The 21,805-nt window shown below is 44.9% G+C and overlaps 1 protein-coding gene across 1 annotated transcript; it reads right to left on the reverse strand.

Moving 5' to 3' along the window:
• Positions 1–9,509: 9,509 nt before the first annotated feature.
• Positions 9,510–16,911, reverse strand: GSDMC (gasdermin C). Its single transcript, XM_075550533.1, has 5 exons — positions 16,842–16,911; positions 15,507–15,646; positions 15,043–15,172; positions 14,534–14,607; positions 9,510–9,749 (listed from the first exon to the last, which is right to left on the reverse strand). Exons 1-5 carry the CDS (start codon positions 16,909–16,911, stop codon positions 9,510–9,512), a joined length of 654 nt encoding a protein of 217 aa, XP_075406648.1.
• Between the last annotated feature and the right edge of the window lie 4,894 nt (positions 16,912–21,805).

Raw genomic sequence — 21,805 nt, forward strand, 5'->3', positions numbered from 1 at the left:
TTCTTATGTTATACATCTATCTGTCTTTATAAATGTATATAAAATTATTAGCATTCTGGTTTGTTTTTCTAGAGAAACCTGTCTAACACATTTGGTGCCAGGAGTGCTTCTAGAGAAATATAATCATAAATATATGGACTTCTTAAATTGGCTCTCCAGCCTGATTAGTCTTAACAACACAAATAATGCTACTTCTATGCCCCAAAGCATGGATAAGTCTGCTACTCTTACTAATCCATGGGGTGAAATAACAAAGCCAATATCTATAGTATCACCACCGATAGATGTGGAACTGGTTAAAGAAGAGGCTCTGAGTGATTGTATCTTTGATATTTTCCAGGAGTTTTATCAGGATGACAAGTAGAGGGGAGGTGATTGGCTGGTCCTTCTTCCAATGGAAAGTGTGATTAAGGAGAGGGATGGTCTCAGAGCCTCAGAAGCGTGCCTCAGGTGCAGACTAACGGATCTGAAAGCTCCAGTCTCTGATACAAAGGAAGAGCCTTCTCTCCTGTGTTACTGGAGCTGACAGTGCTGAGAACCCGGTCGGTCCAGAGTCTCATTATGCGAGTGGCTGAATTACAGTGTCAGCTAAATTGCAGATCTACAACAATGTCAGATACTAAAGTGAGGGCATTGATCGGAAAAGGTTGGGACCCTGAAACATGGGACGGGAACATAGGGGCTGATGATCCAAAAGAGGAGTATATTGAGCCCCTGGAAACAATTGACCTACCTCAGTCAATAGATCCACCCCTCCCAGCTGAAGGTATTAATTCACTATCAATAAAACAACCCACACCTGAGCAGATTAGCCAAACTGTCCAAGCTGAAATGCCACGTGGGGCTGCATCGGTTGCATTGCCTGAAGGAGAAGCCGTACAAGAGATTGCTGAGAGCACCCAGGAAACACCCTCACCACCCATTATTTCCCCAAGACCTGTAACTACAATTAAGTCTGAGAAAGCTCCTAAAGGTGAGGTTGAGATGATTACCCAAGAAGAAGCGCTCCATATTCACAAAGATCTGCTCGAGTTTTCAAGTATGTAGAAGCAGAAGCCTGGGGGAATATCCCTGGGAATGGTTACTAAGGGTGTGGGATACTAGTGCATGAAAAGTAATATTAGACCGGTCTGAGTTTCTGGATGTAGGACCCCTAAGCACAGATTCTTCTTTCAATGTCTGCAGGAGAGGCTAAGAGAGGATCTAATTCTTTATTTGATTGGTTTGCTGAAACATGGGCTTCCAGATGGCCTGGATTAGACCAATTTGAAGTACCTCACCTACCTTGGTACATTGTAGAGGAAGGCATCCAAAAGCTTAGGGAAATTGGTATGTTGGAATGGATCTATCAGGATATTCCCATAGACCCAAAAAGGGGGTGTCCTGAGGACAGACCCTTTACCACAACCATACGGACCAAGTTTGTGAAGTGGGCCCCAGCATCTCTTAAGACTCCTGTAACTTCTATTTTATGTGCACCAGGATTAACAGTGGGCACTGCCCTAAGCGAACTCCGACATTTGCCCACAATGTGGCTGATTGGTCCCCTTGGTGGTAGAGGGCAGGTGTCAGCACTGAATCAACAGAGACAGGGTGGGTGTGGTTGTAATAGACAAAGTTTCCATAGTAATCAAAGCAACCTTTCTCGTGTGGAATTATGGCATTGGCTACTTAGCCACGGTGTCCCTGGGAATGAAATGGATGGAAAACCTACTAATATGTGATCTATACAGGCGGAAGAATGGTAGATCAGGTGAACATCAGAATAGACAGTCACGATCGCTCAATCAATTCCCAGAGCTGAGCCAGTTTACAGACCCATAACCCCTTGAGTGAGGAGAAGACCCGGTCCCTTTCAAGGAAGACCCTTCTACATCACCGAAGGTTTATAATGTTAGTCTTTCTTCTAGCCTTCCCCAAAGGGACCTGCGGCCTTTCACAAGAGTGAGTGTTCACTGGGGAAAAGGAAATAATCAAACTTTTCGGGGATTCCACTCCTGAAATCAATGGAGTTATCAATGGAGTTTTACCTCAGGTACGCCTCACTGTGGGTCCAGTGGGCCCCCGGACCCATCTGTGGTCATTCCCCTGTTCCAGAATGCATCATTGGAATAGACATACTTAGTAACTAGCAGAAGCCCCATATTGGATCACTGAAATGTGGAATAAGGGCTGTCGTGGTAGGAAAGGTCAAATGGACACCATTATAACTGCCATTACCTAGGAAAATAGTAAAAAGCAGTACCACATTCCTGGAGGGATTGCAGAGATCAGTGCCACCATCAAAGACTTGAAAGATGCAGGGGTGGTGATTCCTACCACATCCCTGTTTAACTCACCTATGTTGCCTGTAAAGAAGATAGATGGATCCTGGAGAATGACAGTGGATTATTGTAAACTTAACCAGGTGGTGACTCCCATTGCAGCTGCCATTCCAGATGTGATTTCATTGCTTGAGCAAAATAATACTTCTCCTGGTACTTGGTATACAGCTATTGATCTGGCTAATGCCTTCTTCTCAATACCAGTCTCGAAGGATCACCAGAAGCAGTTTGACTTCAGCTGACAGGGGCAACAATACACTTTCGCAACTCTCCCCCAGGGGTACATCTACTCTTCTGTCCTGTGCCATAATGTAGTCCGAAGGGACCTTGACCACCTGTCTATTCCACAAAATGTCACACTGGTCCATTATATTGATGACATTATGCTGATTGGACCCTCTAAGAAGGATGTATCAAAGACTCTAGATTCATTGGTACAACATCTGTGTACAAGAGGTTGAGAAATTAACCTAATGAAGATTCAGGCACTCTCCATCTCAGTAAGATTTCTAGGGGTCCAGTAGTGTGGGGCATGTCGAGATATTCCTACTAGAGTGAAGAATAAGCTATTGCATTTGCCCATCCCCCACCCCCCGCCCAACGGCTAAAAAGGAGACACAACACCTAATGGGCCTCTTTGGATTTTGGAGACAACATATCCCTCACTTGGGTGTTCTACTTCCACCTATTTATCAAGTGACATGAAAAGCCTCCAATTCTGAGTGGGGCCCAGAGCAAGAATAGGCTCTTCAATAGGTTCAGGCTGCTGTGCAAGCTGCTTTGCCCCTGGGACCATATGATCCAGCTGACTCGAAAATGCTAGAGGTGTCAGTTGTAGATAGAGATGCAGTGTGGAGTCTTTGGCAGAACCCTATTGGTGAATCACAGTGTAGACCGTTGGGATTTTGGAGTAAAGTCCTGCCATCCTCTGCAGACAACTACTCCCCCTTTGCCAAACAGCTGTTGGCCTGTTACTGGGCCTTGGTGAAGACTGAACGCCTCACCATGGGCCACCAAGTCACCATGAGGCCTGAACTACCCATCATGAACTGGGTATAGTCTTACCCACAGAATCATAAACTTGGAAATGTGCGACACCACTCCATTGTTAAATGGAAGTGGTATATACGGGATCGGGCCAAAGCAGGACCTGAAGGGACAAATAAGCTGCATGAAGAAGTGGCCCAAATGCTCAGTCTCCACTCCTGTCACTTTGCCTCCTTTCTCCCAGTCTGCACCTATGGCCTCCTGGGGAGTTCCTTACCATACTTTAAGTGAAGACCAAAAAAGTCATGCTTGGTTTACGGATGGCTCTGCACGATATGCAGGTGCCTCTCGTAAGTGGACAGCAGCAGCACTACAGCCCCTTTCTGGGATCTCCCTAAAGGACAGTGGTGAAGGGAAATCTTCCCAATGGGCAGAACTTCGAGCAGTGCACCTGGCCGTTCAGTTTGCCTACAAGGAAAAATGGCCAGATGTGAGACTGTATACTGATTCATGGGCTGTAGCTAGTGGTTTGGCTGGGTTGTCAGGGAATTGGAAGGACCATGATTGGAAACTTGGTGACAAGGAGGTGTTGGGAAGAGGTATGTGGATAGACCTCTCTGAATGGGCCAAGAAAGTAAAGGTAATTGTATCTCATGTGAACGCTCACCAAAGGATCACCTCTGAAGAGGAGACTTTAATAATCAAGTGGATAAGATGACACGCGCTGTGGAGACTGGTCCTCCTCTTTCCTCTGCCACCCCTGTTATCGCCCAATGGGCACATGAACAAAGTGGACATGGCGGCAGGGATGGAGGTTATGCTTGGGCACGGCAACATGGACTTCCACTCACCGAGACTGGCTAGGCCACTGCCACTGCTGAGTTCACCATTTCCCAGCAGTAGAGACCAACATTAAGTCCAAGATATGGGACCATTCCTCAGGGAGATCAACCAGCAACTTGGTGGCAGGTTGATTACATAGGACCACTTCCATCATGGAGGGGCAGCATTTTGTTCTAATTGGAATAGACAACTACTCTGGATATGGATTTGCCTTCCCTGCACGTGATGCTTCTGCCAAAACTACTATTCGTGGACTTACAGAGCGCCTTATCCACCGGCATGGCATCCCACAGAGCGTTGCTTCAGATCAAGGAACTCACTTCACAGCAAATACAGTGTGGCAATGGGCCCATTCCCATGGAATCCACTGGTCGTATCATGTTCCTCCTCATCCTGAAGCTGCTGGCTTGATAGAACGATGGGATGGGCTCCTAAAGACACAATTATGGTGCCAACTGGGTGGCAACAACTTGTAGGGCTGGGGCAATGTTCTCCAGGAAGCTGTATATGCTCTAAACCAGCGGCCAATATATGGTGCTGTGTCTCCAATAGCCAGAATTCATAGGTCCAGGAACCAAGGGGTGGGAGCTGGAGTTGCACCACTCTCTATTACTCCTAGTGATCCCCTTGCAGCATTTTTGCTTCCTGTCCCAGCAACCCTGTGTTCCTCATGCCTGGAGGTCGTGGTCCCAAAGGAAGGAACTCTCCAAACGGAAAAACAGCACCAATTCCACTGAACTGGCAGCTGAGAATGCTCCCTGGGCACTTTGGACTTCTCATGCCTTTGGATCAACAGGTCAGGGAGGATGTCATGTACTGAGTGGTGTGATTCATTCTGATTACCAAGGAGAAATTGGACTGGTGTTACATAATGGAGACAAAGAAGAATATGTCTGCAATCCAGGAGATCCCATAGGCCGACTCTTAGTGCTACCATGCCCGGTGATGAAAGTAAATGATAAGGTACAGCAACCCAATCCTGACAGGACTTATAATGACCCAGACCCCTCAGGAATGAAGATTGGGTCACCCCACCAGGTAAAACACCACATCCAGCTGAGGTGCTTGCTGAGGGCAAAGATAATACAGAATGGGTAGTAGAAGAAGGTAGTTCTACCTATCAGTTATGACCATGTGATCAATTGCAAAAGCAAGGTTTGTAATTGTAGTGTATATCTATGCGCTTATTGAATATCTTTCCTTTGTTCATGTATGGTATAGCAGATACAGTTGGACTCAGTGGGTTTTCAGGTATGTGTATGATAGATGTTTGACAGTAAATATAAGTGTGATTTCATTAATGTCCGGAAATTAGATATGGCTAAAGAATTGTGTACAGGTGCCAAGTTGGCAAGGGGTGGGTTGAGGTAGTTTATTTGTCTACTCACTGACTTCAAACATAGTCTCATATCGATGAGCCTGGTATGTTTTCTCATTTATGCAGGCCTCTTAGTGTCCTTCAGTCGTGTTTTGTAGTTACTGTGTACTGTTTCACGCCCTTGATTAGTTTTGCTGTAAGTATTCAATCTTCTGGGGACTATTGCAAGAGGTTTATTTTCTTCCTTTTTCCTGATTTTCTTTTCAAGGCCCCCCCCTTTGTATGGAGCAACCCAATTGTTTTCTTATATTGATTTTCTGTCCTATTACATTGCTGAAATTTTTTTATTAGTTCCAACAATTTTCTGTACAGCAGTGGTTCTTATGCCATGACCCTTTAATATAGTTCCTCATGTTGTGGTGACCTCCTAAACCATACAATTATTTTCATTGCTACTTCATAACTGTACATTAGCTACTGTCACGAATTGGGCAACCCCTGTGAATGGGTCGTTCAACCCCCAAAGGGGTGGCAACTCATGGGTTGAGAACCACTGCTCTAAAGGATCATATTATTTGTGAATAGGCATGGTTTTATTTTTTTATTACCAAGTTGAAGGCCCTTCCTTTCTTTCTCTTGCCCCTTTGCTCTAGTTAGGACTCTCAGAATATTGTGGAATAAGAAGGGTGGTAAAGTCTGTATTCTCTGATTGATCTTCTCAGAGGACATGCTTTCAGTTTCTCTACAGTGAGAATAATGTTGGCTGCTTGGTTTGTATAGGCAACTTTTATTATGTTTTAAAAATATTTTCACCTGTGCATACAGGTGCTTTAGCATACTGTGGTGAAGAAAGTAGTTTCTGGGTACCCAGTTATACAAATTTGGGGGTTGTTGGGGCATTTGTGTTCTTAAAAGCTTGTCTTCAAACAAGCAGTCATCTAACTGAGGTTTCAACTCAGTCTACATGGAAGAAGCACACCAGCCCGTGTAATCGAAGGATTATAAGGAGTATAAAGCATATTCAAATGAGGGCAGGTATCTGAGCTTACGTTGTGAACTCCTACTTTGCAGAAGGCTATGGATGACTCAGTGGATGCTCAAATCCACTTGCAGGGCCCATGCATAGATTACGGCTCTGGTGAATACCGTCTGACCTTAGTTCTCGGATGTGTATAAGCAGGTTATCAGACATAGGGTATTGTAGAGAAGATTTTAGTAGATATAGTTAGCGTAAAATGTAACATTGATTTTCATTCCCCTTTTGACCGATTAAAAAGTTGTATGAGTTTTTAAAAGGGAAGGTGAAATGGATGAGGATTCAGCCTCTGGAATCCCCTGGAAACTAGACAAGGACTGTGACTAGCCTAGCTGTCATGCATACTGCATAGGGAAGTGGATTATGGCAGATGTGGTTACCTCAAAATCTAACACCTAATGCTTTAATCTCCATTTGGACTCATTTTAAAGTTGCTCTAATTGTTAATATTTTCTGCTTTCATTTTTTTTGCATTGAACATTTTATTTTTCATTTGCATTCAATTCATACATACATATATATTATTCCTCTTTCATTTCTGGAATTTTTTTTCCTTTTTTACATTTTATTAGGGACTCACACAACTCTTATCACAATCCATACATATACATACATCAGTTGTATAAAGCACATCCATACATTCCCTGCCCCAATCATTCTCAAAGCATTTGCTCTCCACTTAAGCCCTTTGTATCAGGTCCTTTTTTTTTTCCCCCTCCCTCCCCGCTCCCCACTCCCAATGTGCCCTTGGTAATTTATACATTGTTATTTTGTCATATCTTGCCCTATCCGGAGTCTCCTTCCCCCCCCCCCCTTCTCTGCCGTCCCTCTCCCAGTGAGGAAGTCACACATGGACCCCTGTAATCAGTTCCCCCTTTCCAACCCACTCGCCCTCCACTCTCCCAGCATCGCCCCTCACACCCCTGGTCCTGAAGGTATCATCTGCCCTGGATTCCCTGTGCCTCCAGCCCCCATATGCACCAGTGTACAACCTCTGCCCTATCCAGCCCTGCAAGGTAGAATTCGGATCATGGTAGTTGCAGGGAGGAAGCATCCAGGACGCGGGGGAAAGCTGTGTTCTTCATCGGTACTACCTCGCACCATCATTGACCCATCTCTCCTGAACCCCTCTGTGAGGGGATCTCCATTGGCTGACACTTGGGCCTTGGGTCTCCATTCTGCACTTCCCCCTTCATTCAATATGGTATATATATACACATATATACATATATATACATATACATATATAGACACATACATATATATACATATATATTTTTTTTCATGATGCCTTTATACCTGGTCCCTTTGGCACCTCGTGATCGCACTGGCCGGTGTGCTTCTTCCATGTGGGCTTTTTTGCTTCTGAGCTAGATGGCCGCTTGTTCACCTTCAAACCTTTAAGACCCCAGACACTATCTCTTTTGATAGCCGGGCACCATCAGCTTTCTTCGCCACATTTGCTTATGCACCCATTTGTCTTCAGCGATCCTATCATGGAGGTGTGCAGTCAATGATATGATTTTTTTGTTCATTGATGCCTGATAACTGATCCCTTCGGAACCACTCACTCACACAGGCTGGTGTGTTCTTCCATGTGGACTTTGTTGCTTCTGAGCTAGATGGCCGCTTGTTTATCTTCAAGCCTTTAAGACCCCAGTCACTATCTCTTTTGATAGCCGGGCACCATCAGCTTTTTTCACCACATTTACTTGTTTCTGCTTTCATTTTTATTGAGGTTTTTCACTATATTTGTTGTTGTTGTTGCTGGGTTCTTCGTATCTTTGTTTTTTGTTTCTTTGTTTTATATGTTTTTCAGAATATGAAATTCAGGATGAGTGAATCCATAGTCAGTAGCTGGATTGGTGGTGTGTAGGGGATTTGACAGGAGGGTGGAGGGGAAATGGGGAGCTAATAACAAAGAGTGCAAGAAAGAAGAAAATGTTCTAAAGTTGATTGTAGTGAGGATTGTACAACTATGCTTGATATGACTGAAGTATACAAGTGTATGATATGGGGGCTATTTCCTAATAAAATTGTCTAAATAAATAAAGGATTAAAAATTTCCCTTCTATTTCTATTCTGTGGAGGTGTTTTATCAGGATTTCACCATTTAAATCGACTAAACCCCCCACCAAGTCTACCCCAGTACCAAGTGTAGTGCTGAAGTGCTGTCAACTCTTCCTGAGCCCTACAAGGCTGCGTTGTGCCTTACTGAGCAAAACTTGTGAAATACGATTCATCCAGCATCAGTTAGTGTTGTTGGCCATAAATTGAATATGAGAGAATCACAATGTCTATTACATGGCTTTAAACAGACACACATATAAAACACAGGTAAGCATTCATCAGGTAAGGGAATTTGTGACTTGAGGCACACAGGTCCCTAGCTTTGTATTTTCTTTACATCAGCTTCTCTCTTTTCACTAATGCAAACACTGCTTGTGTTGACTTTGCAGAACATAACATCAGCGAATGAGAGTTGACTGTACACATACATTTGACAAACTTTTATTTTAAAACCATCTCAGTCTTACAAAATATTTCAGAAATAAGAAAGGAAATTTGGATAACCTCCACCCAGGTCCCCCAATTATTACCATTCAGCCACATGCTTCACCACATATCCATCCATCCATTCCTCCAAAGACCTGATTTTGTTTCATGTGATCCAAAGTACATTGCAATCAGCAAACCACCATACCAGAAAATATATTGCTCAAGATGGTTTATGAATTGTGTACAGTTTTTGGAAGCAAAATCTAAATATAGTGAAATACTCAAAATTTTAATATATTTGATAAGTGTTATAAATTGTATGAAGATACAGAGTGTTTCCCTGATTCCAGAGAGTTCCCTCAAATCTTCTAGTCAACCTCTGTCTCTCCCCCAAAGCAGATAGGCATGGTCCCACGTCTCCTGAATCCACTGAAGGCACTCACAGCAGAGGTCTGTGGAGGGCCTAGGCCTTTCTGGACTGACTGCGTATTTCAGGCAGGACTTAGGGATCAACCAGCTGCTGCAGCAAAGAGAGCGTCCCATAGAGGGAACAGAGAGGCTGCTTTGCTTCCACATCCCAGGTGGATCTGGGGTTGTGTGGCTCCATGGTGAGGCCACACTCCTCCAGCAGTCCGTAGGTGATGTCCAGCTCCTCATCGTGGAGGCCGGCGAGGAGCTCGGGCTTGAGGGTGAAGGGTATGCACCAGGGGTATTTGAAGTTTGGCTGCAGGATGCTCTTCACCTAGGAAACCAGGGTCAGATGGACAGGTTGGCCTTTCAGGCAAAGAGGAAAAGGTTTCTGAAAAAACTGAGGGCTGTGTCAAAAGATTTGCTTTTAGGGGAAGCAGGAGTCCTATGTTGGTCATGACTTTCGATTCATGAAATACTGGACAAGTTCGTAGAACTCTTGCTCCTTGGCAGCAACATGCAGTTTGCAGAACAAATATCAGTGTTTGAAATTCTATACATGTATATATGTGAGTGCATATATTTGTGCTCATGTGTGTGTGTTTGTCTAGTTCTAATATGCACTCGTCACTCTGTGGTGTCTTGTGTGTTGCTGTCATGTGGGGAGCTATGCCACTCGTCATTGAAATACCCGTGGGGTCACAGGTAGTAGACAGGCTGCAGCAGAGTTTTCAGACTAAGGCAGATGAGGAAGAAGGGAGAAGTCACCTGCTTCTGAAGACGCAGCCACTGAAAACCTATGAGAAGAACATTTTCTGATAGAAGATCAGAAGGTAATCCCCTCAGGTTGAAAGTTACTCAGAACAAGGCTCCCTAGAGCAGACTCTATCTTCATGACTTGGATGGTACGAAGCTTTGGGGACCCTCCTTTGCTGATGAGCCCAAGTCAAAATAAGAAGAAAGGGTTTCTGACATCCATTCATCATTGGAATGTGGTGTATGAAATATGCATCTCGGAAAATCTGGAGTAGTAAGAAAGAAAATGGAATCCATAAGATCAATATGGAATAGTGTGTGCTGTTCTGAGTCAGACAGACATATGGTTACTATGTGGGCAATGTCAATTAAAAAATCGAGCGTGAGATTATTTCTTAAGACAAACATTTCAAGATCTATCTGAAAGCACAGTGGTGTCTGTGATAGGTTGATATTTACAAACCTATATGGAAATTTAATCAACACAGCTGTTACTCAAAGTTATGCACAAACCCAAACAGCCAATGATAAAGTCATTGAGGAACTCTTTCGGTCTGAAATTGATCAAAGTAATCAAGATGCTTTGATAATTCCTGATGAATGTAATGCACAAGTATGAACCAAAGAGGAAGGATGAGTAGTTGAACAATGTGGCCTTGCTGATAGAGATCAAGCTAGATATTAATCATAGTCTACAAATCTGCAAGGCTCAGGACATGTTCATGCAAATAATGTCTCAGTAATACAAACAGACTGTATACATGGTTCCAGTAGATGGAATAATACACAGGAACCAAATAGACTACATCTGATGAGAAACCACATCATCACTCTTATGGTCCAGAACCAATTATGGAAAAGGCCATCAATTTCTTATATGTAAGTTCAGTTTGAAGTTGAAGAAAATGAAAGCAAGCTCATGAGAGCGAAAGCATGACCTTGAGCATGTACCCATGTAAGTAGAGAACATCTCAAGAGCAAACCTGACCCAGTGGACACCCATAGGTGAGGACTGATGAGCTGTGGGGCGGCATCAGGAACATCATAGATGAAGAAAGCAAACAGTCAATAAAAAGACGGAGGAAAGAGAGAGGGGAGAATCGAAGTAGATGTGTAAGGAGAGTCTGAAATTCCCTCTTGATGATACAAAAATGAAAGAGAAGAAATGATGAAGTGAAGTAGCTGAATCAAAACGTTTCTGCATACTGCCGTGAGCGCAGCTTGGATTCTCCCCTCAAAGTCTTCAGTTCTTGATCAGATGATATCTGTAGAAGTGATTGACTGTCCACCAGTTCTTTTTGGTACAGTGACTCAAAGGAAGCTTGCAAAGATAAAGTATTAGAATTAAATGTGCACTCATTGCCGAACAGAAAGAGTATGCAAAACATAGGTCGAAAGAACTGAGGAAAAATACCGAACCTTGAATTGCTAGATGAAAGGATTCCATCAGTAAATTTGGGAGTGCACTTGGCAATGTCAGGTGTTCTATTATGAACCCCAAGTTGTTCAATCATGCAGCTCCAGGAATAAAATGGGAGGCATTAAGTTCTCATAAAGATTTCCAGCCTCAGAAAATATATATATATGAGAAGGTACCTCCCCCAAATTCAAAATTGAGGCAACTCACTCTGAGTCAGTGCACCAGGTGGCGTTTCCTGGGATGCTTCTCTCTGGTCAACATGCATTTTTTCATAAAAGCAGTTTCACTTGAACCTCCTTTTATGTAATGGCCAATTTAAGAGAACAGCGTACAGCTGTGAATTTTGGGTTCCTACTCTGGAAAAATGCCACAGAAACTTTTTTGTGATGTTCAGCACAGTGGACAGGACAGTGCTATGGGAAAAACTCAAGTGTATGAGTAATTTTCTTAAAAAGGTGAAATGTTGATTGATGACAAACCTCATTCTGGATGGCCGTCAACACTCCGAACAGATGAAAATATCCTCTTTAATTGTATTTGGAGTTCGTTCCACTGGGTCACACAGTTAAATTTAGAAGTTCTAAAAAGATTGCTTAACAGTGTGTGACAAAAAGGGCCTGATTTGCGGCAGACAGGTGACTGGTTTTGCCACCACAACCATGCTCCTGCCACACAGCCATCTCACTGTGCTAGTTTTTGGCAACAAAAAAAAACAGCAGGCCTCTTTGGCCCCACACACCTTCCTCACCGGAACGCGCTCTGTGATACTTCTTTCTTTCATGAAGAAGGATATGAAAGGACAGTCATTTGGTGATATAGAAGATGTGACAAAAAAAATAAGGGAGGTGCTGTCTGCCATCTAAACCGATGAGCTTGAACATGTTTCCATGAATGGAATCACAGATTTGACAAATGCTTTAAGTGTAATGGAAAGTAATTTGAAGGTGATAAGGGTGTTTTGTGTTGGAAAAAAAATACACAGATTTGAAAAAATAGGAAAAAATTCCACTTTGGGGGATACACCCTTGTAGAGTTTTTGTACGTCAGAATGGACCCTATGGTATGGGCTTAAAACATTCTGTGTTGATAACATTTTGAATGAACAGGTAGATATGAGCAAGAATCCACTGTCCAGAAGGAAGAAGTTCAAGTTACACTGAAGGCTGTGACCCAAACAGAGCTTGAGGAGTTGACGGGGAGCAATGGGAATGTTTCAACACGCCGTCGCAGCACTGCAGGCGTGCATCAGTCTCTGCCCAGAAATTTGGAAGAGAGCGATCTGGCCAACCAAATGCAAGAGATCCACATTTGTATCCTTTTCAAAGAAAGCTGATTCTACAAGATGTGGAAATTATTGAACAATAGACTAAATATCACATGCAAATAATATTCTCTTCAAATAATTCAAACATGATACAGATGCAAAAATCCAAGCCTGATTATAAGGTGGCCATGGAACAAGAGATATCATTGCTGGCACGAGATGAATTATGACTGAAAGCAGAGATGAGCAGAACGGGGTGCACTTGTATTTTATCAACTGCAATGGCATTTGACTTTGTGTAAGGAACCCTGGGCAATCTGGAGAAGAAAACAATTCCGGAACACTTCATCATTGTGTTCATGTCGAACCTCTACATAGTGGGGAGTCATTGATCAATCAATTCCGGAACACTTCATTGTGCTCATGTCGAACCTCTACATGAAGAGGGAGTCATTGAACATTCAGGGTTGTGTCCCTGAACCATAATTATTCAATCTGTAAGCTGAACAAATTATCCGAGAAACTGGGTTATAGGAGGAAGAATGTGGTATCAGATTGGAGGAAAGCCAGTTAATGAACAACCTGTGACGTGCAGATGACACAAGCTTGCTTGGTGAAAGTCAGGAGAACTTGAAGCGTTTGCTGATGAAAAGGGAAGACTGTCACTTTAAGTATGGATTGTAACTCAATGCAAAGAATACCACAATCCTCATCACAGGATCAAGACCCTTCACATCAAACACAGAAAGGACTGAGCTGTCCCGGATGTCAGGGTACTGGATCCATCATCAATTCTTATGCCAACAACAGTCAAAAATTGCCAAAGGATGCATTGCATTGGGTGAATTGGCTGAACCAGACCTGTTTAAAGTGCTGAGAGTAGAGATGTCTCTGAGCCCTAAACTTCACCCAACCCATGGAACTTTCAACTGAGTGAGATATATATGTGAAAGCTGGATAGTAAATCAGGACAGCCGGTGAAGGATTGATGCATTTGAATTACAGTGTTAATGCTGAGTGTTCAAAGTACCATTGACCACCAGAAGAACAGACAAGTCTGTCTTTAAAGAAATACAACCAGGATGCTCATTAGAAGTGAGGATGGCAAGACTTCATCTCACGTACGTTGGACATGTTTCAGGAGAGACCAGTCCCTGGAACAGGACCTGGTGCTTGTTAAGTGGAGGGATGAGAAAAAGAAGAGGAGCCTGCATGAGACAGATTGACTCAGTGGCTGCAACAATGGACTGAAAACACACTCATTGTGAGGATGGGGCAAGACCAGGCAGAGTGGTGTTGTCTACAGCAGTGCTAGGTGTCAGCACTGACTCAGGGACATCTAGTAACAACATACATTTCTATGGGGAGAGAAACAGAGAGCAAAATGTAGAAGAGAGAGTAAAAGCGGCAGTCAGACTTGTCTCTCTTCAGCTCCTGAGGCAGGACTTACATCCCTGTGACTAATTTAGAACTGTTGCCAGGGGAACCAGGCCCTGGTGAGGTCCTCTCACACCTCTTTTTCCTGCCCTCCCTTTGGAGGCTGCAGCAGAGGGTTTACATAACCCCTGGGATCCCATCATCCCTTCCAGGGGGAGCTGCATCCTGCCATTCTCAGAATCATCCTTGTCTTAGGTTCCTTTACCCCCTCCCCTGTCTGCTAGCCCAAGGGCTCCCTTACCAGCTCTCTTTGCTGGGCCAGGATGCTCCTCTCCATGGACTGAGCGAGCAGGTCATGTTGGATGTCAGTCAGCACTGGGGTGGGAGACATTTGGGGAAGAGAGTGATGAATCCACATGGTCCTTGGTCCCTGGGGAACTAGTAGAACCAGTGAGGGAAACTGATGGGGAGGGATGAAACCCGTTAGACTGGAAGGCCGAATTCTCAACCACAGGAAGTCTTCCTTCAGCTCTAGACAACCGTCTTCAGATCTATTAACCATTGCGCTATGATCCTTCACTGCGATGATGTCCCGGATGGACATAAGCCAGGCGCTTTGTACTTCTCAGGCTTCTGTGGCATGTAACAGTTTATTGCACAAAGCCCTCCTGCCCTTTGTGACAGGCATGATTTGATGTTGAAAAAAATCATGGCATATGAAGGGCTTCTGGGATGTGGCCTCTAATGCGTGCTGTTCAAGGGCCCGGGGCTCCAGCCTGTGAATCTCCCTCCCCCTAAAATCACTCTCACCCATTATGGCTTCTAGCAGGTAAAGGATGCAGTGCACTGGGATGGCCCATGGATCTTCATAATTCTTTTGTAGTTCATTTAGGATGGTGCCACCATGGCCTTCCAAATGACCCGAGCAGTTCTCTTTCAGCTAGAGGACATGAGTATTATTGGCAATGACAACAATAATATCATTACATGTTGTTTTCCCATTATGTTTATGATCTACAAATGAATAAACAGTGAGTGGAAGCCGAGAATCCTCCCTCTCCCCAGGGGATGTCTATCACGTGGGGACTGTACTGTTTGGCCCTGGTGATTTTCCCTGGAACCAGAACCTCTGATCTCTGACCAAACTTTATTCCTCTGGTGTTTTTCGATTCCTCTCCCCCATGTATCTAGGTATCCATATCTCTAAGTCTGTCCCCTCTGTGTTGTTCACCCCCACCCCCTTCCCTTGTGCACCAATTGGCTGCTCTCCTTACCAGATCCATAAGATTTTGAACATCCTCCCCATCTTTGAGCATAGCCAGTATGCTATAGAATAGGGTATCTCGAAGTTTTCTTGGGACGCTGTCCAAGGCACTCATTTGATTGCATATCTCCTCTTGTAGAAGATTGAAATCTGCCCCCACAGATCACAGGCAAACAGAAAATGGAACAATGTACCGAGTAGCACATTACTGGGATCATCAGCCCTTCTCCCTCAAAATGAGCCAAGCTCCTTCAGCTCTTTAGCTGCTGGCTGACCCCAAGTGTTTCTGTGAGAGATGCCCAATCCGGGGCATGGAGATGTCACAATAGGATAGAAAGAGGGACAGTGTCACATGTCTGCATTGAGGGTGGAACACGGGGAGGTTAAGGTGCAGATTTTCAAAGGGGTCCTTGGAAATGGAAGACAAAACCAAGTATCCTTTATGGGAAATGTCAGGAAAAGCATTGAGTTATTCAACCAAAGATTGGGTTCTGGCTTGGGCGGTTAACCACAAGGTCAGCAGTTCAAATCCACCAGATGTGGTTTTCTATTCATAGTGTTATCGTCTCAGGAACACAGAGAGAAGTTCTATACTGTTCTCTATGGTGTTGCTCTGAGTCAGAATCAACTCCAGTATCGGTGAGTTTGGTTTTGTTTCAGTTTTGTTTTTTAGTGCTTGACTCAACGGTAAGATTTTCAGTTGCTGACCTCAGTTTGCACATGGGTTGCTGTATTCGTTTCATATCGTGAAGACTCAGTGTGTTCCTGTGTGTAATGTGACTGGGGTAGTGCCTGGCATACATGAGCTATCCTTATTGTTATGTCACCATAGCTTATAGTTATGATGATGTAAAATAAGGCACTGGAACATGATTGATGTGACTGGTGTCACTGAATTGTAAAAGTAAAAATAAATGTTGACTGGTAACACGTAGTGTTACAATAATGCTTTTGTAATAATAAAAGAAGAGAAAGGTAATCCATAGGTGGATGGTGGTCAATTATTGCCCCTCCAAGAGACGTTCTGTCACCTCAACATGCTCTGCTGAGAAAGGGACGAGTAGAATGGAAGCTTGGAAGAGCCCTGCCTTCTGATCGGTTTTGTTCTTCACTGTCGTGGGTCCCCCCTCCCTGTGCTCAGAATGTTTGTCGCTATATTCCCTGTGCCCAGAATCTCTTTTGCTCAGTCCTTTGCGTAAACTTTTCCTGCATGGATGCGCTAAGGAATAAATGAATAATGGGATGCAGACAAAGGCAAAAAAGGAACTAGAGCTCCATGGTGTGAGTTTATGGGATACTCAGGCTTGTGGTTTCCCACGCAGGTTGTCCCGGAGCACACACTCACTTTGAGAACGGGGTTCCTCTATTCTTCCTAGAGAGAGTACAGCAAGTGATTGATGGTCTCCCTTTCCCATTCCCCCCGGTGGCTTTTGCCACACTTCAGAGTTCTACCTCCTTATTGCCTCCTGCACCTTAGTGCCTTCCTGCTCCCATCCCGTCCATCTCTCAACTCCTCCAGCTGCCCCAGACCCTTTCTGTGGGGTCTTTAGTCTCCCTGGCTGTTGCTCATTCCATAGGAATCTAGAGCAAAAGCCACAGGGCTGGGTAGACACAGGCAGCGGACACCTGCCCTGCTCATCCCATCAATCTTCCCTCCCTGAAACCACACTCACCTATTGGCAGAGTGTATCCTGTGTTGAAGAGAAAGGGAAATTCAGTTTTCTTCATTCAAGAGGACACGTGGTTTTCAAAGCCTCCGTCCCCATCTTCCCTGATGCCCTCCTCTCCACCACCACACCCTTTGCCCAGGAGACCAGATCCCAATGTCTTTGGCGTCATCAGCAAAGCCAACAGGTGGAGCTTTGGGGATTGCCCTGCGTGTAAAGTCTTACAGTAGAGGGATTAACTTATACCCGCTTACCTGACCCATGGTGTTCTATCGTTTCTGGAAAGAGAGAGGAAAATTCTCACTCACTCAGAATGAATTAGACCCCATCTCCTTCCCCTCTGTGACCACTCTCCATTCTCCAGGCATAGTTTACTTCATCCCTCCTTGATTACTGGATTCTTACCTGTTAATGATCTAGAACACTCGGAAACATTTGGAACTGCAAAACAAAGAATTTAGAAATCAGTGAGTTCTAAGAAGCAGAAGGTAAACCCCCCATCCCAAATCACAGAGTTGTAAGGAGAAAGCTTGCATTTCCAGTGACCCCAGGCATCAAGGTCAGGGCCAAAGGCAAGGGAGAGGGGAAGGTGGTAGGGAGGCAGTGCTGGAACTCACCGTCTTGGAAGGTTTCCTCCTCATCATCCCTGGAATAGTGCAGGATGTCTGGAGGGAGAGGAACATGGGTTAGCAAAGACAGGAGTCCACCTGCTTTAGACTTGCTGCTTCCAGGCCTCCCTCTGCCAGGCCACGGTGTGGCAGCATCTCTCAGCATGGCCCGGGGACTTCTGGAAGCACATTCCCTGGCCTCATTCTGTCTTCTGAATGAGTCTCTCTGAGGGGGATACAGATACTGCACTTTAACCGGTGCCTACTGTCCTTCAGTACCTGCGGAGTGCCTTATCTTGTGAAGGAAATGGGCCTCCTCCCGCCCTCATCCTGTAAGACCGTCCTCCTGCTGTCCTTTGATTTCCTGCCCTGCCTCCTCTACTCCCCAGCCTGCCATCTTCCTGGGTGATGCAGCTTTCACATGGAGAGATGTGTCTCTGGACAAGACCACCATGTAAATATTTCATGAGGGAAAGAGCCTGTGGGGAGCGTAGGAGTAAAGGAGACCTGGTAGAACTGGGTGGTGTCAGTATCCAGGGAGAGCAGCGTTCCCAGGAGGGACTAGCCGACTGTATGGTCATTGGTGACTTATTCTGAATGATGGACTCGGGTGGGTTTGGCTGTGACTGACGAGTGAGGAAGTGGGAGGTTGACTAGAGGAGTCTTTTAAAAAGGTGGGCTGTGAGAAGTAAGGTAGTGGGGAGAAGGAACCAACTGCAAGGGGCCACGTGGCTGAGGGCCATTTCCAGGGTGGCAGAGGCCTGGGTGTGTGTTAGAGTGGAAGGTGAGGAAGGGCCCCAGGTGAGCTACAGAGGGCGCAGACCAAATGGAGGGACATTTCTTTCCATTGTCCATATCCATACAGAGAAGAGGTAACATTTCCATCGGACAAATCAGACAGCTGACATCCAGAAAACGATCCCAATCCTCTGCAAATTGATCCCTCGAGGGCTGTGACTAAATATTTCACTGTCTGCACGTGGCATTTCTCTCTGGGATGCTAAGGGTCCAGGAATGGTTCCCAAGTTCACAGTGGATGCTGGAGGGTTAGTGGGCACGAGAACTGATTGTGATGATGTACAGACAGCTCTGTTTAAAAGCGGTTGAGCTAGGGACATGTACGATATGTGACTATAAAGAAAACTACTGGAGAAAAAACAGAAAGAAACCAAATTGACATACAGCTACCACGGGTGAAGGAGGAAGAGCTTTGCTTCGGGGCGCTGAGTGCATTTGAATGGTGACAGACAATATGGGGAAGGAACACAGTAGAGGCTGTGCCATCCGCAGAGGGCAATCAGTGGCACTGGACTACACACGGGGAAGGTGTTGAATTGGTGAAGGTTCTGTTGGTGGTTTTTTCCCAAATTTTTTTGCAAAAATTTAAAACATATATTACATGAAAAACTGAATACAGGGGAAAGAAATATTTTAACATTGATTGTGTTAAAGATTTACAATTCTTGACATGGTTGAACGCTGAATTGTATGATACGTGATGAAGTGCCAATTAAACTGGTTTCCATAAAAAAGAAATCCACCTTAAATTACTTGGGAACACTTGGCAGAGGATCCATTCTTGAAAGACAGCTAATGAAACCCTGTTCTGAAACAGAAGGGGGCTCTGTGAGTCAGAGGAGACTCTTGGCCATTGTTGGTCTGGATTGTCATGAGACGAGGCTCACTCAATTCACTCAAGCATGCCCAGTGTGGGTAGCACTGCCACCTTGTAAGGGCGACTTCCCTTCCTCCTGGGTCTGAAAGGTTCCCAGAGGCAGATCCCCCTCCTGCTGGTCGTCTAAGGTGACCTGCAGTGACTCTGTGATGTCAGCCTTTTTGTTTTCTTTGTCTTTTCCTGCCTATGTGAACAACCCTTTCCAATTCACAGTGACCTTTAATAGAACCCCCTGCTTGGCTGTGAGCAGACCTCACTCCAAAGTGTAAGTGTCGTCCTTCCTCTGTCCCTCAGTGGACACAGCCTGCTTTGTGCAGGGTTGATGTTTCTTCAGAAGCCAGACTCCAGCACCCCTGTAAGATTGTGCAGTTCAGCCTCTTTCTATTTTTGTTGGTAGATTGACATCAAGACCGCCCTTGACCAGATGTAGCATTGAAGATATGAATGCCGAAGTCTCTCGCTCTCTGAGTGTGTGTGCATGTTAGTATGTAACATGACACTCTGAGTGTGTGTGTGTGTGTGTGTCTGATTGTATATGTGTGTATGTGTGCTAGTGGGTAACATGAGGACATTCTTTCATCTTGGATTAACCAGGCCCAGCTTGAGCGCTGGCTGGGACTCATCAGTTGAAGGGCAGCAGGGACCCTGAGCACAGGTGCTGCTCCCCTGCTCAGCGTTCATCCCAGGTGTGTAGAACCTGACTCACACAGATGGGTTCTACCCTTGTGAAGCCTGACCCTGAAATACGGGTGCTGGGAGACGGGGCATATGGGGACTTAGAGTGTGCATTGTGTTGCTTAGGAATGTCTGCAACTATATGAATGTGCTAATATCTTATGAGACTATGAAGTAGGCCTCTGGATAATCTAGGGGGAGCTCTGTGGCTGTGTCAGGTGGACTGCTGAGAGGGATGGGTTCTTTTTTTTTAAATAAAAAAATAGTTTTCTTTTCAACTGTAACGTGCTAAAACAGAAAAATATTCTGAACAAGCTTAGTACAAAACTGTAAAATTTCCAAAGAAGCTCGGGGAGAAAGCACAATGCTGGGAAGGATGGGATATATGGGAGAGAAGAAAATATTTCATACAAAACTACCTATTACAAGAAAAAAGTATAAAAGTTTCCTGCTTTGGAAGTGAAGTAAAAAATGATGCTGGCATTGGATCATTTTCACAATCTACGTCCGAGGAGCTCCGAGAGGGTGGCAGGAAATGCTGCAAGGCACAAAAGATATAACAGGCTTCCAATTTCAAGTTGAGTAGTCCAAACTCCACCCATTTTCCAGTTGAAAATCTCACAGCCTCTCTAACTTGACCCCCAGGCTAAGCTCACCAGGCCTTGAAACGTTCCATGTCCATTAGGAAGTTCACAGACGCTCTACACAGGGTCTGGGCTCGGTGTGTGCTGGAGCTAAGTTTGGAAAATGAACATAAATTTACAGGCTAAAATGATGAACACACTCAGCCTTTAAGGGGAAGGGGAAAAGGAGTCTATTCCTGTGAAAAATATATATTAAATTCTCTGTGGTTAGAAACATATTTAAACTACCTGGCCACAGACCAAACTAGACCTGCATCCAGCCAAGGCTGAGTTTTATGCTACCGACTGAGGTCTTCTTTCTTCTTGGTCAGAAGCAGGCGGCAGTCAAAGTGGTGCTTCGTTGCTCCACTGAGCCACTCCTTGGGTGGGTCTGTCCCTTATTCTGTGCTGCCAGTGTACCCACCCCCCTGCTTTTCTGGGAAAGACAGCCTGGGACTTCGGGGCCCACCCAGGAACCAAGTGCTACGTCTCAGGATGGGAGGAAACTACAGATGACTAAAAACCCTGTATAGAAGCGAATGAACGTTACAAAAGGGCATATTTCATTCATAGTGATGGTTGGGGAGAGGAGATGATGGTGCTTCTGGGTAGAGACATCTCCAAGCTGGACACCCCTTTCAGTATTTCCGCATGGGCAGCTTGTCTCTGTGTCTCCCCAGCATAAGTTGAGCACCATCTCTGGAGTAGCTTTAGTGGATGGTGTGTGTGTGTCTTGGCACATCCTACATCCTCAAAAGGAAACAGCAAATGATTGTCAGTGGATGGTCCTTCTCCTTGTGATTCTCTTCTCTGGACTTGCAGACTCCCGCATCCCACCCACCTCCTTCAGCCTCTACTCACCCCAGCCACCCTCCTTGAAAACCAGCTGCTTCCTCTGATAGGCTATCACCGTGTCCTCTGGCAGGTCCATCTTGTCCTTGTGTTCTTTGAGACGCTTCCCTTTGAAATTACCCTGAGGAGGAAAAGCAGGCTCAGAAATGTAGAGCTTTTTGTCTCTAGTTACCACTGGGAAAAAAATGATGTGTATTTCTATTTCAGGT

This window comes from Tenrec ecaudatus, chromosome 5 (assembly GCF_050624435.1).
Source record: "Tenrec ecaudatus isolate mTenEca1 chromosome 5, mTenEca1.hap1, whole genome shotgun sequence".
NCBI lineage: Eukaryota > Metazoa > Chordata > Mammalia > Afrosoricida > Tenrecidae > Tenrec > Tenrec ecaudatus.

Coding starts and splice junctions, on each gene's coding strand:
- GSDMC (XM_075550533.1), bottom strand. CDS start 16,911: ATGGGAAAGGGAGACCATCAATCACTTGCTGTACTCTCTCTAGGAAGA. Junction 15,647..16,841: donor AGAGGAACCCCGTTCTCAAA/GTGAGTGTGTGC, acceptor CTGTGGGGGCAG/ATTTCAATCTTCTACAAGAG. Junction 15,173..15,506: donor TTCAAAATCTTATGGATCTG/GTAAGGAGAGCA, acceptor CATGTCCTCTAG/CTGAAAGAGAACTGCTCGGG.